Source organism: Ammospiza caudacuta, chromosome 2, assembly GCF_027887145.1.
Source record: "Ammospiza caudacuta isolate bAmmCau1 chromosome 2, bAmmCau1.pri, whole genome shotgun sequence".
NCBI classification, from domain to species: domain Eukaryota; kingdom Metazoa; phylum Chordata; class Aves; order Passeriformes; family Passerellidae; genus Ammospiza; species Ammospiza caudacuta.
Window position 1 is genome coordinate 106800402 of NC_080594.1, and position 18002 is coordinate 106818403.

The 18002-nt window shown below is 38.9% G+C and overlaps 1 protein-coding gene across 1 annotated transcript in view; it reads left to right on the top strand.

The window, feature by feature from the left end:
• Positions 1-18002, top strand: part of PHEX (phosphate regulating endopeptidase X-linked) — a 94852-nt gene that overhangs the window by 57834 nt on the left and 19016 nt on the right. Inside the window, exons 13-15 of the mRNA XM_058825515.1 lie at positions 3143-3220; positions 4763-4866; positions 12743-12801. Coding sequence (XP_058681498.1) covers positions 3143-3220; positions 4763-4866; positions 12743-12801 — 241 coding nt within the window. The remainder of the gene's footprint in view (positions 1-3142; positions 3221-4762; positions 4867-12742; positions 12802-18002) is intronic.

The window sequence follows — 18002 nt, forward strand, 5'->3', positions numbered from 1 at the left end:
TGGCTGCTGGGATAGGAAGGAGTTGTCATGACTTACCCTGAAGCACCCTGCAGCAATAGTTTCCTTAATTTACCCAGCAGCCCAACTCAGCTGAGTGCTTAATGATGCCTGGGGGAAGCACCCCAGTGCCTCTTTTCTTCCTGCACACATGGCTGTTTAAAATGCAAATTAGAGAGAGGAGTGAAATGAGCCTTTAAACCATAAAAAGTTGTGCATGGTGGATTTATGGGGGATTCATGTGCAACTACCACATGGCTGGTTCCTGTACATTTGTCACATTTCATTTGACTCCCTGTGCTTGCCTCCTGGAAGGCTGGTCTCTTATACTTACTTTTAATCCTATCAAGGGGAAAATAATGACATCATTATCAAAGAGTAAGCAAGCTGTAGAAGAGTTTTCTACTTCCTTGTGCTATATAAATAAGGACTCTCCCAACTGCTGTTAAATATTACACAAGTGAACAGAAAAATAGGCACAGAAACAAAACTTCCAACATGCAAATTTAGAAACCTGCTCTCAATGTGATACTTTCTAACTTTTCAGTTGTGTAAATAAATTGTGCTGCGCTCTGCTGAAAAGGTTTGCACCTGATGCAAAGCTTCTAGGAGGAATCCCAGTCAGAGGAATTCCCAAGGACTTCAGAATGCTTCCTATGTTCTCTCATGAGTATTACTTTGGCTACAGGAAAGTTTTTCTAGCCAAGAGCCAAACATCCTTCACTGTCAGCATCAGCTTTGTCTGTCTTACTTGCTCAGATCTCTAAACCACACATATTGTGGTAATGCCTTTTATTTAACAAATGCAATAATATAACATTTCCCCCTTATCTACATATCTATTTGGCTATCTATCATCTATCTGTCTGTTTGTCTGTCTGTCTGTCTGTCTGTCTATCTATCTATCTATCTCACAGAATACAGTCAGCTTTAGACATACAAAGCATCAAAGTACTAAAAGCAGCATTACCTTTTGAGGTTGCTTTCCAAAATCTCAAGACACACTCTGTTATTTACTAGGATTTTATATAGACTTTATAAAAAAATCTCCATAGTGTCTGACTATTTTTTTCTCATGCTTAGAAATCTCAATCTCACAACATCAAATGTGAAAGTCACAAAGCAAATGATGAACTCATGCAGAACATTTGAGATCCACCTGATTTGTTTAAATATCTGACTTAGCAGAAATTAAAACTGTTGGGTTTTGCTTTTTCCTTTTCCAAAGCTAGTTTTAACTAGTATTGAAACATGGGAAATGGTAAAGGAAATTTTCTGTTTCCTTGCAAAGTTCAGTCAGTTGGACCCAACAACACCACCAGGAAAAATTTAGACACTCTTGATTACATACAAACTTGTAGATGAATTGTGTTCCCTTTCTGGCTTTTTGTTCTCCCTCCCCATCACAGCCTTTAAAATATCATGAAAGACTGCTGAACCTTCTGGCAAAGTGAGGAAACATTCTGTTGAGAGTTAATTTGGCTCATTTCATATTTTCCATTCAGCATTTTTCTTCCATTGCTTTTTTTATTACTAGGGCAATTTGCATGACAATGGGATCTTTCTTGCTTAAGAGATTGTCTGCTCCTGCTGCTAATTTCCTACCTGAAGCTGTTATCTTCTGTTTGTGACATCTTAATTATCTCAACCACAATTAATTGTGATGTCACAAATGGAGGATTATGACTTTGGGTTGGAAGTGAGATTGAGAAATTGAAGGAGTTTGAAGAAAAGAGGCTTTTCTTCTTGAAAAATAAAAGAGGAGACTGGATGACTTTGGTTAAATGGAAGCAATCCTCTGTCACCTTTTTTCTGAAAGTTGTGGAACACTTGGTTTTACGTTTTGCTGTATAGGAGGCCCTGCTGTATTGAGATGCTGTGAAGTGGGAGAAGGGGAAAGGCTGTGTAGAGGAAGGGAAATCTTCCCTTAAGCAGTCAGTCCTTGAAACAAAAAAGGAATAAAAGTTGTTGGACCCTAAAAAAGACCAGGCCCTGCTCATAGAGAGCAGAATGCAGGATTGGTACGGTTGTACTTGGTTTAAAGGCAAATCATTTATTGTTTTTCATATCTTGCAATATTCATTTGAGTTTTGATGTCAGAGTCTGATGAGCACAGAGGAGCATTTTTTGAATGGAGGGAATTCCAAAGACTTATGGAGAAATTATATTCAGCATCATGAAAATACAAAAAATGAAAGTTTTGTGCTAACCTAGTCCATCATAGCTGTAATTTATCCTATGGACTTGTGACATTTCACTTCTTGGTATGTCACCTTTTTGTGTACCTCTGCTTTTCTTCTGGAAACTTGTTTCCACAGAGATTCTGGATGTCAGATGTTTTTGTGAGGACATTACCAAGGCTGTTTATAAACTCACACCATGATTTACAAAGGGAGAATACTCCTCTGCAGCTACTTCACACTGGACTACTTGCACAGGTTGTGCATAAATGCTGGGACCAAATCACAACTGAAAGAGGATTAATGAAAATTGAAGTGTCTTATTTTAACACCTCTACTGGCATTAGGGAAAGAGCAAAGACTGCAAAGAAAGGGAGAGAAACTGGATAACTACACCCAGATCAGTCCTGTAGTTTTCAGAAAGTACAGTGTCCTTGAGAACAGGACCCATCCTCAGGTGCAAATGGAAGTGGCCCTCAGTGGAAACGCCAGGCTGCACTTGCTGGGATCAAGCTTGATTCACATCTGTGCATCAAATCTGTTTTAGCAGTTGGATGTGTACCAGCTACTGTGCCATAGCAAAACAGGCCATTTCCTGTTGTCCTTTGGAAAACAGTGTACAAACAGGCATTTGACCATCTGATTAGCACAAAACCCTGTAGGGAAAATCAGCTGTTAAGGTTTTGCACTCAGACACGTCGCTGTAAGTACGCAAGAGCTCTGCAGGCAGTGACAGACCCACTGTGATAATCTGACAGCAGAATCTGGACCCTCTGCCTTGTGATGCCGAGCTCATTTGTGGCACCAAGTTTACCTTGTAGGCAGGTTGCTTTGAAGTTACGTTAGGATGGCTCCAGGAAAGCATAATAATACCAAGTGGAAACTGAGCAAGAAAGAAAAAAAGCTGTATGCTGAGAAGTGGTTTTATCTGTCAAAACCTTTTTTCTTCTTTTTCTTTTTCAAAGGCAAAAGCAGTTATGGCGAAAGTTGGGTACCCTCAGTTTATAATGAATGACACATATATTAATGAAGACATCAAAACAGTAAGTGTCAGGCTTGCAGCTTTATTCATTTATTGCAGCCATTCTTTGCTCTGTTTTGCTGCTGTCTAAAGTCAAAGCTAGTCTTTTGTTTGGCATGCTTGCTTGGTTATTTTTATTTTAGTTTTGAAGTGTGCTACCTCTAAATTTTATCTAAATAGTCAATGCTGTTGTATCTAAGTGATATCATAAGGGCTGCTGGGATTAAAGTCTGCCTGGGTGCCAAGAACCTTCCTGCTATTAAGCATTTTAAAGGTTAAGCATGCACTGTAACGATTTTGCATGTAGTTGTAAAAATGGAACAAAACAAAAGAATTTTTTCTCAAAATAATGATTTTCAAAAAGCCTAATGCAATTTACCTCAGTATATCAAAATTTAGGATACCTTATATAAGTTCTCCTCATATCTACAGGCTATGAATTTAATTTACAATTGATGCTTGTAATCATGCCAGGATGTCCTAACCAATGTATAGGCCTATTGTGCTGCCTGCTGGACAAAGATACTGTGGGGGGACTCCTTCCTGCCCCAGTACCTGTTCAGCCTAACTCAGGCAGGAAGGCAAATGATTAATAACAACAACAACAATAATAATAATAATAGTAATAATAATAATATATTTTACTACTTTCCAACTGTGGCGTGCATTTGATGAATTGTATTACTGAAAGTCACAGGCAAACCAGAAATACAAGTTCAATCCTGAAGCAGTAAAATACAAGAGCCACCATGTCCACCAGCCTAGTCCTTGTCCAGGGAAGCTGTAGGGAGAGATGATGCAGTGAAAACAGTGCAATGAGACAGAGCATGTAACCAAATCTATCACTCAGAGTATGGCATTATTTGCTCAGATAAGTGGCAATGGCTGGTGAAAAATACTTGTTAATCATGCTTGGAAAACCAAAGTTTACATCTGAAGAGCAACTTCCTTGCAAATCCTAGAATTATTTTAAACTGATGAAAGGGATTTATAACATATTAACATCCCTTTTCCTTGCCTGCTTAGTTTTGTGTGTGTGAATGCTATTAGATTTGGAAACTTATGGAAGCATGGAGCCCTATGGCTGTAAATATTTAATGGGGTAGAACTCTCAGAAGGCACAGAATATGAAGTATTTTTTATAAAATGTAAAGCAAACTGAAAAAGAGACTTCATTACATTGTTGGAAGTGGTTTTAAAATGCACTTTTAAAAATAAAAGTAACCCTACTTCCTCCTGGGAAAGAGGCTCTCTTAATGATAGCCATGGAAATGTGCAGTCTGCAATGCACTGTTGGGTGCTTATGATTCCTCCAGCAGCACTCTGCACAATGAAGAGTTTTCCCAGTGTTCCAGACCCTTGTGCAGATCTGTTCAGCCACTGTTTTTTTTAACTAAGCTCATAAAATATTTATTCTTCCTACCAAGTGTGAAAATTTTACTTGCTTTGATAATCGCAAAAAAATTAGGTAATTATCTCATATAAAATAAAAGTTCTGCTGGTTTTATGTCAGCTTTTGTTTCTTTGGACATGCTTTAAAAATGTCTGTGCTTTCTTGGTACAGCTGAAGTTTACAGAAAGTGATTATTTTGGCAATGTATTGCAAACTCGCAAATATGCAGCCCAATCTGATTTCTACTGGCTTAGAAAAGAAGTTCCAAAAACAGAGTGAGTAGACAAAAGGCAAATTTACATAATCTTCTGACAATATTTTAATTTTTATTATTTAATTTATATATTAAATACTGTTATATATTAAGTTTTAATAGAATTATGTTAACAGCAATGTATTATGCCACAAAAAGCCTATGGGCAAACTCTCATTATTCAGAAACTCCTGTGAATTTTCTTTTTGAAGGTATCCCTGTTCATATGCAGAGTAGTCATGTGCTTGAAGCTCAAACTTAATTTAATGAAAAAAGGGGTAATTGAATTGCAATTAAAAATGGATTATGTCTCTTGGTCACAGAATTTGAAATGGTACAGTGGGGATTTATGAACTGAATTCTGTAGGAATGAAATTATAGTAAGAGATAATGCTATTATTAGAAATACAAATCAGCATTGTTACTTACCTGCTGTTGATAGCAATGATACAGAATGAAACATAATTTACTCTACGTAGGTTATTTTTATTTATTTGTAAACGAGAGAGCAGATTGTGTCACAAACTTTCATAAAATACATAAGAGAATCATTCTCTTTTCTTACTGGTGGGTAATCAAATCCTTTAAATGCAAATTAAAACCTAAGCAGAACTTAATTAGTCTAATCATGCTACTTAAAAATGACTTCTTCTACAAACAGACTTTGAAATCACTGCCAGTGCTTAGCTCCAGTGGTTTTATTTCCTTAGGACTCCAGAAACCCTGCTCAAACTGAACCATGCCTTGTTCTGAGGGTGGCTCTGTGCTGTCCATGAGGCAGGAGGACAAACTAAGGTTGCTCATGGTTAAACTGCTTTAATTTGGCCCTGTGTGTTGAAGGTGTCATTTATAGCTTAGCTTTAATTGTGAATTTTACCTTCTCATCACAGCTTTGTCTGACATGGCACTGGTCAGCCCTGGGGTATGATTTTAGGGGTATGACCATGATGGTGTGATCTCTTCAGGGCAGCAGTTCCAAGAGAGCAGTGGAACAGCACTGGCCAGCCTTGGGGCAGCCAGCACTGGTGCAGCACCTGCAGACTCTTGGCACAATGGGAAAGCTCTCCTGAGGGGAAATCAAGTGGCAGGCAGCCCCTGAGTCCAGGACTGTAGTCTGAGAGCTGTCACATGGGTATGCTTAAAAAATGAAAGTGTTATCCAATTGCCCTCTACAAGATTGAACCCTTCTCATGCCTGTCTTACCCTCTTATTCCCAGGACTACACAATAGCCAGCCCCTCATCACCTTTGTAGCTCTTTTCTTGTCAGCCCTCAGAGCACATTCAGGCCTGGGGGGTGCCAGTTTGATTTCTGGTCCCTTCCCTTTGTTAGCACAGCGATTTGCTCTGCCTTCTGCAGGGCTGGAGGTAATCTCACCTGAGCCCTGGCAGGGAGGGATAATTAGGGCTCCTGCTGGGATATTATTCTGTCTCTGCAACTGTTCAGTGGTAGAAAAGGGCTCTGAAAGTGGTGTCACTCTGCTTGCTGAGGGACACCAAGGCACAGAGTCATTGCTGCCTCCAGAAATTTTTTAAAAATTTATTTAAATAAACCAATAACTCCCACTTACCAGTCTAAGTCATGTCAAACCTGCCCTCAAAAATATCAGCCACTTTTTAGCTACTTCCCACTTTTAAATCATCATACTTCACTGCTTTCTGATGCTTTTACCTTCTTTTGTTTCCTCCCATTTTTCTGTTTTCATTTTTTAAACTTTTACATTTCATATAACTCCACAGAATTTTTGATGAGGCTTGGTGCTATGTTAATAGCTAATTACCCTTGGGTTTTTGTTTCTATTTGCTTCATTTCTTCTTTTCCCTAGTTTAGTAGCTTTTAGAATAACATTTATATTTCAAGATAGATATTATAAGATCATCAAAGTTGTGGACCAAAAAAGATAAATAAGAAAATTAGTGTTTAAGGAAATAAAAGTTGCTAAAATAATATTATACCCAAAAGGTAAAACACTATATTCTTTTAGCAGATAGTCCATGTTTCTCAATAATTATTTCAAACTGGAATCACTTTCCTCAGCTATATGTGAAATTAAAATGGTAGTTCAATCAAAGCACCAGGGAAAGACCATCAGGGGATGGACAGAGATAAGAGATACAAGACAAAGCAGTTGGATAAAACAAGGGGGAATATGGATAACTGTGGGAACCCAGAACATCCCTCTGGCTGTCCTGAGCAGCCAAGACCACTGCCAGGGGGCTCGGAGACCCTGGCATGGAGCCCAAAACACCTGTGGGTTTGATTATGATCTGTGGAGCAAATTACCAACCTTAGATGAAGATTAGCAAGCCACAAAATTTTAGGTAGAATAATAGTGAAGTTATCACAGGGTGGAAAAGTAGATTTTGGGGTTTCTGGAACGGGGGTTCAGGGGGGAAGATGGAGGGATCTGGGCATGTCCAGCCTTTCTCCTTCTTCTCCTTGGCCTCCATCTTCTGCTGTGATGTTGGCACTTTTAGATTGGTTTAGAGTAGAAGCTCACTGTCTAACACAGGTGATAGGTATTGGAAAGTAATTGTAAACATTGTCCACGTGTTTTTTAGTATCAAGACATAACAGCACCCCGGGGGCAGGCAGAGTGCCTGGAACTGTCCTGCTAGACGGACCTCGGCTGGGCAGGAGAAATTTTTTATAGATAAGATACAATAAACAACCTTGAGACCGAGAAATGAAGTGCCCTGACTCATTCTTCAAGCGCTTGGGCTGGGAAAAGAAACTTTTTACATTCTAGGGGTCACAATGACCAAAAGATCCCATGAGATAACAAAGTGGAAAAGAATTGTTTTGGAAACTCAACAGTTTTTAATTTAAAAAACAAGAGGGAAAAAAAAACCTAAATGAGGAGTAATTATAAAAATCTTTGTTCTCTTTTCTGCTCCCTCCATCCCTGGCATTTATCTGCCTGACAGGAGAGGGGAACTCAGATGAGCTCTCATTGCTCAGGGCATGGGTGATGTGCCACACGCAGCCCTATTGGCACCAGAAAGCTGTGACAGGGCACTGGGGTGCTGGAGCTGCCTCTCCTGCCAGTCCTGGGGCCAGGCTCCCCTGGACACACCACAGCTCTGGGAGGTGTCCCTTGTGCTCAACACCAGCCCTGGTGCCAGCTGCCATCCTCACAGCTGGCTGGGGAGGCAACTGTCACCTGCACAGCTGGCTCTCTCCAACAAGAAAAAGGTGCTCCGGTATCAGCAGAGAGTAAAACGAAAGGGATTTGTGCAGGACCTGAGGAATGTGGTGCACAAACCAGCCCAGGTTAGGCTGAGAGGGCTCAGTGGAGAGTCTGGAAGGGGCAGTGTGGGAAGGTGGGCACCAGTTGTGAGGACAATCTTCATAAGCCAGGTGAGGTACAGCTGGAGCAGAAGAAAGTGAAAGGCAGTACAGGGGGAAGTGATGGCATGGGAAGGGAAAAATTAAGGAGAGTCAGGGTTTAGTTGCATTTGCCTATCCTTCCATGGAGTCACACACATTCATGCATACAAATATCCATGTGTGTGTGTTCGTACAAACACATGCCTGCACCTTTTAATCAGAGACAGACTCTGTCCTTCTTAACGCTGATATCATACTTGCAAATAACAAAGCATCAGAAGACTTCTTGGCCACACCACTTCATTATTATCCATCTTTCTCCTTTGAAGTCAGCACATAATCTAAGATTTTTAGACTTGGCCAAATCTTTCTCCACTTTTCACTAGACTTTCAGAGCTGGGGATGTAGATGTCTGGTATCCCAATAAGAGGATACAAAGCAAGGATGCTATGAGAGGATTCTGGGGTCTCCTCCAGGACTTATCCTTATTTTTCTTAACCATACACTATTGTGTGTAAGCCCTGGCTCTTGGTTTGCTACAAGGGAGGGCAGCTCTGAGAGGTTCTGGATTGGATACCTCTAAGGATGGTGTAAAAGCTCCTTCTGAAAAAGGGAAAAGCAGCCATCAAAAACACTGAGCAGGCTGCTGTCTGTTGGAGAGATGATGCTGGAAATAGTGTGACTGGAGAGGAGAGGCTGGAAAGGAACCTCCTGGAGCCTTTTTCTGGTCTTTGAACCTCATTTTAAGCAGTGATGTGGCACTGCAGGCTGGGCCCAGCCTTACCATCCTAGCTGCTTGCCCATTCCTAAGGGAGACAGATGGCAGCCTGGCCTGGGATAATAATCTGTTTCTAGATGGGAAAATATACAAGAGACTAACAATGAGAAGAGGAAATGCAATTTTGAAAGTCACCTTGAAGGTTGCCTCCCATACAGAAGTTTTTCTTCATAGTGTATTCTTTGGATGACATTTTCCAGCTTCCAGAAACTTTGTACAGCTTTTCACTTCTAACCAGCTTAATTCTTTGTACATTCACAAGTTCATTTTCTTTGTTTACATGATTATTTATTTTTTATTTCTTACTTTGAATGTTGAACTGAATTATTTCTTTCAACTCAAAAAACTGAGGATCAATTTGCAAATTCAGTTTGTGCTTTACAGAGAATTAAATAAACGAATAAGCTTTTTTCTGTGCTGTAAATGTTCCCAACCATCCCTGTTCATGAATGGCAATATAGCACACTATACTCTTAACACAGAAAGAAAATATCAGAGGAAATTTCAGCCTCAAGAACACAGACTAAGAGAGCTTCTGCCCCAATTGCTATCTCAGTGTCTGTTTCACATTTTATTTCTACAAGAGAAATCTCAACCTTACAAGTGACAACTCTGCAGAATTAGGTTTTGACTGCTGCAGAAGGAGATAGGTAATGCTACAGGACATCATTCAAAGCTGTCCCCTTTTCAAAAACTTATAGCAAATGGAAACAGTGTAAACAGTTCTAGAATTTTAATTTATTTACTTTGTAGTTAATAAGAGCTTGGAATGTGTAATGCCTTTCTTTTTTTTCTATCCTTCTGTGAGTAGATAAAGCACATTGAAATTGCAGACCTAGAGCAAATGCTCGGGGAATCTGACTTCAAGCAGGAATGGGAGAGTTATTTCTAAATTTGCTTCACCTTAAAGTTTAACAGCAACAGCAGCTACTTATTACACACCTTCATGTTGTACCTTGGTGTATTATTAGTTAAGGACTGTCCCTGAAGGTTCAGTCATTTCAAGGAGCTCACTGAAAGAGCATGGCAGAGGAGAAGTGAGGTTTTTCTGCTAGTCTGGATGGAAGCAGTCTTGGTTATGGCTACTCTTTTGTGGAAAATACTTCCTAAATCTTTTTGAGGGCTCAGAACGGTACAACAAAATGATGGAATAGAAATATGTCAAATATTAAATACTCTGCTTGTTACTAGAGAACTCTCATCCTGACTCCATCGTATGGCTGCTCTGTCCTCTTCCTAACTGCTTAAAAGCAAAATGAATTCCATACAGGATCATTCTTAAGGCCTTTTTATAAAGGAGCAGCTTGGAAAGAGCTGAGTTCAGTTTTGCAGTGAGAAAATCAAGGCTGCTCTCAGCCTTGGGCTGATGCTAAGCTCAGCAAACAGGATGGGCTCTGCAGTTCTGGTGGTAGATCATGAGAAAAGCAGCAGCCTCAGGACAGGGATGCTGTGATTTGTCTTCATCTGCAAGATACAAATCTATGAGTCCATAGGTATGAAAGTATGGCCAGAGGGTGGTGTGAAGTCCTCCCTCAGTAAAAGTGGACCAAGTGTCACCAGCATTCACTGCTGCTCTTGGGCAGGCTGAGGTGCTGCTGTGGGGACAAGTTCCTGCATCACCACTCCTCACCCAGGAAGAGCAAGAGCAAACCTGTGCTGTTGGAGAGCTGTCTCTAGTCAGTGCAGAGCTCTGTGCTGCTGCTTGTGCTGGTTCCTCTCTGCAGCTAGCTGTGTAAGCCCCCCCAGAGGATGGAGAGAAGAGCCACAGCACATTAATCTGTTTTGAAGTATCTGTTATATGTCTCAGGCCCTTGATCCTCTGACTGGAAATAGAAGGCTAAAAGGAATTTGCAAAAAGGGAGCATTTTCTGTCCCAGAAGCCTTTTTCATGCTTAAAAATTGCTGTTTGAGAACAGAAAGGCCATTGTAAGCAGAACAAGCCAAGAGGGTGAGGTGCTAGTCACAACACTATGTGTCTTTGCTCAAACTTACAGTAAAATATAAATTGAAGTCTTGACTCTTTCAGATGGATTTTCTCCTTGTCAAAAAAGGGACAGTCCTCCAGATTTACAGCTAAGCCTGGAGTACCAGTCCCAAGGCATAAATGGCAGTTTTGCATCCTTCAAAACAGTTCAGCTGATTACTGCTGTGAACAAACAAGAAATTCAAATGTAGTTAATTAAGCCCCTAATTTTTTTTTCTTGATCCCCTCACCATATATATTCTTCCTTCAATTTTCCATTATCTCACTACATTACCTCTAACATTTAATCTCCTTATTATGAAGAAAGCAGAAAATAGACCAGAAAACAGCCTCCCCCTGCTCCACCCCTTCAAAATCTCCTAATAAACAAGACAGGGAAAGTTATCTCTGACAATTAGAGCCTGTAATGTAATGGATAGTTAAAGTATGTACATGACATCACTCTTTTTGCCTTCATTTATTAGTTCTTCTATTTGATGTACTGCAAAATACGCTGCTTAGCTTGGAGAATAAACAAGCAGTTAAATTTATTGATAAAAGACAAAATGCTGCCATTTTTGAACTCTCCCCTTTGTTACATGGTTTAAATGAGGACATCAGTTGTCAGAAAAACAAGATCTGCAGATGATTCTTTTATTAATGGGGCTATTTAAAAGCATGAATTGTGTATACGTTGTCATTGATATCACACATTTTTCATATTCTGATAGATCTTCCTTTGGAAAGATCTTACTCATTGTTTTGCAGCTCCTTTCTCTTCTCTTTAAAAGAAATTTTCCAAAGCAATCACATTACATTCACATGGCTTTATAAAACTTTTGAGTAATATTTTGCTAATGACATCAGGATGTTCCTGTTTGAACGTTTACTGGAGTTGCTTCTCAGTTGTTATGAACTAACCACTAATTATCATAATCTTTATTTCTTTAACTGAATTTCTCCCTTATAAAACCACAAAGTGAAATTTTGGGCTCAGTGAACTCAGGGTTTCATCTGAGGGGATTTGGATCTAGCTGAAGTCAGTCAAGATTTTCCATTCATATGATTGAAGCCACCGTCAATATAGAAGAGCTTAGGCTAAGGAGATTCATTTGCTATTCATAGAATCAGAGAATATCCCGAGTGGGAAGGGACTCACAAGGATCATCAAAGTCCAACTCCTATTAAAATCTAGGGTTTCTTCCAGTTTATATGAGAAACCAAACTATGAGAAGAAATGCCTGGCAAGAAGTCTGTTTAGGATGGTTGTGTTCACTGCATAGGGTACAGAACATGAAGCTGTTTATTTTGAATTCACATTTGCAGAAATTATCTGTTTATGTTGCTGGCATAATCCTAATTTTTCAAGTAGTTGTTCAGCAAAGCCTCTAAAGCCACTTCACTTGTTTCAAAATGCTGTCCTCTGATTCCAACATGGAGTTCCTCCACACGTGTTTGAAACACCCAGGAGAGTTTTCACAGCTGCTGTCCGTGTTGCAGCCTCTTCTGGGTGAATTTTGTTTCATCAGCCTCACAAGCACAGTGGCCACTTAAAAATTAAACAGATCACATGATGGGAACACTAAGAATTGCTCCTGTTGGGCATTCATTGACTGTACTCAGAAAAAGTAATTAAACAATAGATTTCAATGGTCTAGAAAGTGCAGGTAGCATGTACTGAAATGGAGAAATATTTAAACTTTAAAGTATCTTAAGTCCTTAATGTTTTTACTTTCTTGTACTGAGTTTAATTTTAATCTTTGCTCCTTTGATTCATAAAGGTGAATGCCAATGTACTGAAAGGCAATTTCTCTTGTTCTTACTACAGATGGTTTACAAGCCCAACTACTGTAAATGCTTTTTATAGTGCATCTACCAACCAGATCCGTGAGTATCTTCCTTCTGAGCCTCCTTACAAAGTGCTTGTTTGGGAATGTATTTATCAAGCTTCAGATAACAGCTGTACCTGTTGTGTTGTTTATGACTGAAAATTAAAAGTTCAGACCTGGTAATTCAGCTGTGAGACTTAAGTATGTGTGTGTGTGTTTGTACTCTGTCCAATGTGAATAATAACTTAAATCACTTTTATTAAAGCCTAATGTCTCTATCTTCTGTAGCAAAAATGTATACACACATCTCCATAAACACACAGTAATAGCAGTTCTGTCCTTTAATATTGACAGAAATGTAACAATAAATGTGACTAGAGAAGACTGTGATATAGACCAGAAAACATAAGGAGGTGTATCCAGTGGATTTTTTCAATTAATTCAAGGACAAGGAATGGTATCTGTAGTTAACTGAAAATTCTTACCTGTATGTGCAGTACTACCTGTCTGATTCTAATTTTTTTTACTGGTTGGTTTTAGACAGCATATATTCTAGTGTGGAAACAAATAAGGTGAAAGAGTTGAGTTTTTCAATGATATGTAATGAGTTTGGATGTTCATTCCTGTTTGCTTTAATGGGGTTTGAATTGAAATTTTCTAACAGGCTTTAAAATTCTATAGCAGGCTTTAAAATTCTATACCAGTCTTTGTGCAACATTTTTACCTTTACCCTGGCAATTCTCTTTGCTTTTATTAGCTTTGCATGTTAAATCAGCCTTTTTTTCTGAGCTGTTAGGGTCTGGAAAGTGGCTGCCCCCACTTCTGTGGTCTCAGTCCCCAGAGTCAGGACATCAAAAATTGCTGAGTGATTCCCCTTTTTTCTCCTGAATCTCTTTTGGTCGCAGAGAGAAAGGCACAAAGTTAATGTATCACACTGAAGAAGGTACAGCAGAGGACAGGCAATTTGAGTCTGCTGGTATTTGCTTCTACCAATTTCTGTAAACAGTTTTGCCTTCAAACCACTCACATAATTTTTTGTGTCTAAATGATCTCATTTGTAAAGCATGTATTATAATTAGGAAGTTCTTTTGATTAAAATTAGTGCTAGATTTAGATAGTTCTGCCTTAATTAGAGGGCTGCCATCATTAGGCAGTCACATTTTTGTTGATCATCTGAAGGAGCATTGGCTGAGGTGGTCACAGCTGAGGTATCCCTGAAGCATTACAGCTGCTCTTCCTCCAGCCACCACTGCTGCTGAGAAGGTTTTGTGTGAGTGGAGAGGAAGCCTGCTCAGAGAAAAACGAGAGCCATTTCTGTTATACCTTCTTTAATATTGGGTCCTTTCAAATTTGAGCAGTGCTCAGCTGTCCCAGCCTCTCTGCCATGGCACATTAGAGAAAACTGTGACGAGAGGCTGGAGCCACTGAACATTTCACACTTGCTGTGTCTGACAGAGTCAGGAGGCAAAAAAGAGGCAGTTGTCAAACATAACCCATCAGTCATGGGTGTAGAGTTGATTGTATTTTCTGTATCATAACTGCTGAACTTCTCATTCTGCTGGCAAATGACCTGGAAGTTTGGACAGTGCCACTCCCTCTCAGTCCTTTTAGGACTGTTTCAAAGAGGAAAAGGGTTTAAGTGGCTCTTTCTGAACAAAATCGTCTCGTACCTGAGAGAGAGGTAAAAAATGTACTAATGCCCCAAAAATGATGTGCAACAGGAGGGAGGATTCAGAGAAAGGCACAGTACTGTCTGCCACTGCTGGCTGCTGTGTTTTTATGGGGCAAGAGGCCCTGGGTGATGTGGGAGGAACATTCTCTGGTAGAAGTTGCTGATAAACATTTGACACATCACTACTGATTTCCCATTGATGCTGGTGGGGAAGAACTGCTACCTTACTGCTTTGCAGCTGTGTTTTCAGTAGTAATCTGTATAAAGTTCTGGGGCTGCTCACATGCCACAAGAACTGTGGCATTTTAAAAGGCTTAGTTAAATAACAGAAAAAAAAGTTCCAGAAACCAGAATAATTTGAGAATAAGAATTAAGCTTCAACTCTAGCAAGTTAGATGTAAAATTGTGATACAGCAAGCCCAGAAATATTTCATGGGCCAAATTTCTAGGAGCATAAGAAATAATACTAAAACCTATTTGTCAAATTCACTGAGAGAGGAGAGTCTCTAAGGCATAAAAATAAGATAATTCTTTGCATTGAAAGAGTTTGGGAAGTTCTATTTCTGGAACTTTACTTGTGAGAGGTTTGTCCTAGAAATAATTTAAAATTTAGTGTCAATAGAAGGGACTTTAGAAGAAATTCATACAAGGAACTATGACAAATATAAGGACTAGATAATATTCTCACAGGTATACAGTACAGAAAGAATAGGTGTGATAAGTATCAAATCCTATTTTTCAAAAGACAGTCAGAGGGATCTGCATAACAAGTTATTTTAGCCTTTATATGAAGGAATCTGGTAGTGACCACAACGTGATTGAATAGAGAATGAATAAGCATATGATATAACAGTGAAGAGTGAACCTGAGAATGTGAGATGTTTTTTGCTTTTTCTTTTAGAAAAAAATCATGCTTTCTTAATCTACTAGAGGTTTTTTTTAAATTCAGAAAGCAAGTAAGTACGCTTGATATGATCATATGCTTTTTTTCCATAGAGCACTGTTGATGAGGTTCTTTCCCAATACTAATAACTGAAGGTTGTCATTCATAAATTAATGAATGATTAAAATAAGAAAAGGAGGTAGGAACCAATTACTTGTTGGCAAATTGCTAACTTGTTGTGAGGGTCTGTGCTACTCACTGCATCAGCAGATGAACTGAAAAGAGGGTGCTGTGTTCTGTTCTGTGCAAAAGAACAGAGGGATTTAAACCCAGCCCAGGAGGACGGTTCCCTCTGCTGCTGGCTGCTGGAAGGTAGGAATGTGTGCTACCAGAAGAATTACCTCACAGGTAGTTGCCTGAAACTCTTTCCCTTCACATCTACAACTGATCACTCCTGTAAATGAGTGAATGGATCAGATATCCTCTTCACTATCTGCTTGAGTGCCCCTGCTCTTCAGTGAGAAAACTGGACTTTATTGTCTTCAAGACCCATCCATTTTTGTTCTTTATAAGTGAGTTTACTAAGAAGAATTTGAGAAATAAGAATTTTAAAATGTGTAATAGAATTTGATTATGGAAAGTAGTTTCTATGTGAACTGGAAAATCCCCACTTCCAAAATTTGATTCTGAAAATTAGGACCATTCGTTTGGAAATGGAAATGTACTCTGTGATGATATCAACAAAACTACAGCAACTCCAAACTTGATTAGTCACTGGAGGCTTCTTGAAAAAGTTTAGAGAAAAAGAAACTTCAGTTCCTTGACCCATTGATTCTGAAAAGGAGCAACCATCAGATGCCTGCACAAGGGAAGGGGAATGTGCATGTCCTGAGCACTTCTGAGCTTTAGGCAGCTGCTTTTGCCTTCTGTGTTCAGAGCACAGGGATGTCACTGACACTCCTGATGGAAGGATCACAAATTCTTCTTCCTCTGCAATCTGTATCACTGACATAAATATTGGAATATCCATGCATGTCCATGTGATTTTCATATACAGGCAGGCTATTAGTGTTTTTAACTTGACTACTCAGTTGCTTGGAAAAAAGGTCTTATTTCACTAAAAGAGAAAATGAACAGAGAATAGAAACTGGGTGATTTAAAGAATTACTAGATTTGGGAGAATTTAGCAAATCTTGCATATCAGTAGATGTACCAAATTTTGCTGTCTTTTAGTGCAAACACTTTTGTGTTTGGTGTCGCTTTGTTTCATTTTTATTACTAAACTATTGATAGTTTGAATGACCAATGATTCTATTAATATTTCCAAAGGAGAAATAAGTAGCTGCATCAAGATGAGATGTGCCAAAAAGAGCAGAGTTTAAAAGTATGTTACATATAATTTACCTTAATATTATACAACTTTACTCCTGATGTTCTCTGTATGTGAGTTTTATTTATTTATTTCCTCTTTTTCCATAATTCAATGTGTCTTAGAAGAACCACTATGCATGTTTATAATGGTTGATAATTATTTTTTAATCCTAGTTTGGATAATTTTTCAATTTTCTGTGCATTTGCTCATCAATTTCCCCTTTAATTATGGGTACTTAACAAGGACAACAGGTATGTGTCATTGCCTTTAGAGTCTCAAAATGTATCTAAGTACACTTCATATCATCTAAGCAGCATGAATACTATCTTTTTAATTATCATAATTGGAACACCAAAAACAATTTCTAAAGGATTAGTTTATTTTAATGCACTCTAGAGCAATCAACAAATATGTGCTGAAAATAGACACAAGTGATGATCAAAAGGATCTAGCATACTTCTGTTCAAGAAAAGGTTTTATTTCATTACAGCACTAAAATATTAGCCTTTGAATATGTTAAGGATAAAAGGAACTATTCATCAGACATTTGGTGTGTTTTGGATTTTTTTTAAGTGTAAATATGTATGCCTCTAGAATATATAAAAATAGTCACACTTGTGGGATGTGAACAGTAATGAAAGGGAGATTTACAGTGAACTGAGGCAAATATAAGCAATGCACTCATGAGGTGTAAGATTGAATAGATGTACTGGATAATTAATGTTGATATTATCTCTGTAAGTTTATATCCATGCTCCTTCTAAGTCATTTGTGCTGTTACTGCAGCTCTCTAGTGAAAGTCAAGAGGCCTCTTTAGAGAGAGGCCTCAATACATGTTACAGGAGGCAGATATGATCTACAACAGAATTTAAAAATTGCATTCAAATTAGCATCCACAGAGAAAACCACAGATGAGGGCTCATATTAGCCAGTAAGTCTCATCTTTGCAGGAAGCATCATGCAGATATTGACGCTGATGCTGGGAATTGCAAGGGAGAACTCTCATCTTGCCAGGAGCCAGGGAAGTGCTGGCAAGCAGCACCTGGTGCCATGGCCAGGGCAGGATGAGGGGAATGTGCATGGGGCATTTTCTCTTCCCTTAAGAACTGGACTATTTGGAAGGTTATTGATGAAGTAGTTTCAAGTGTGCCATTAGTTTCCTGGAGGTTAATGAACTTAAGAGATTTGGACTGAACACTTTCTGAGCCCTGTTATTAAGTAAGCTTTAAGTGTCTTAAGTGAGCCCTCATGTTCAATTTTCCTGAATTACTAAGGACCACTGTTCTCTTTAATTTAACCATGGTGCATGATCCTTACCTCCATTCTTTATTT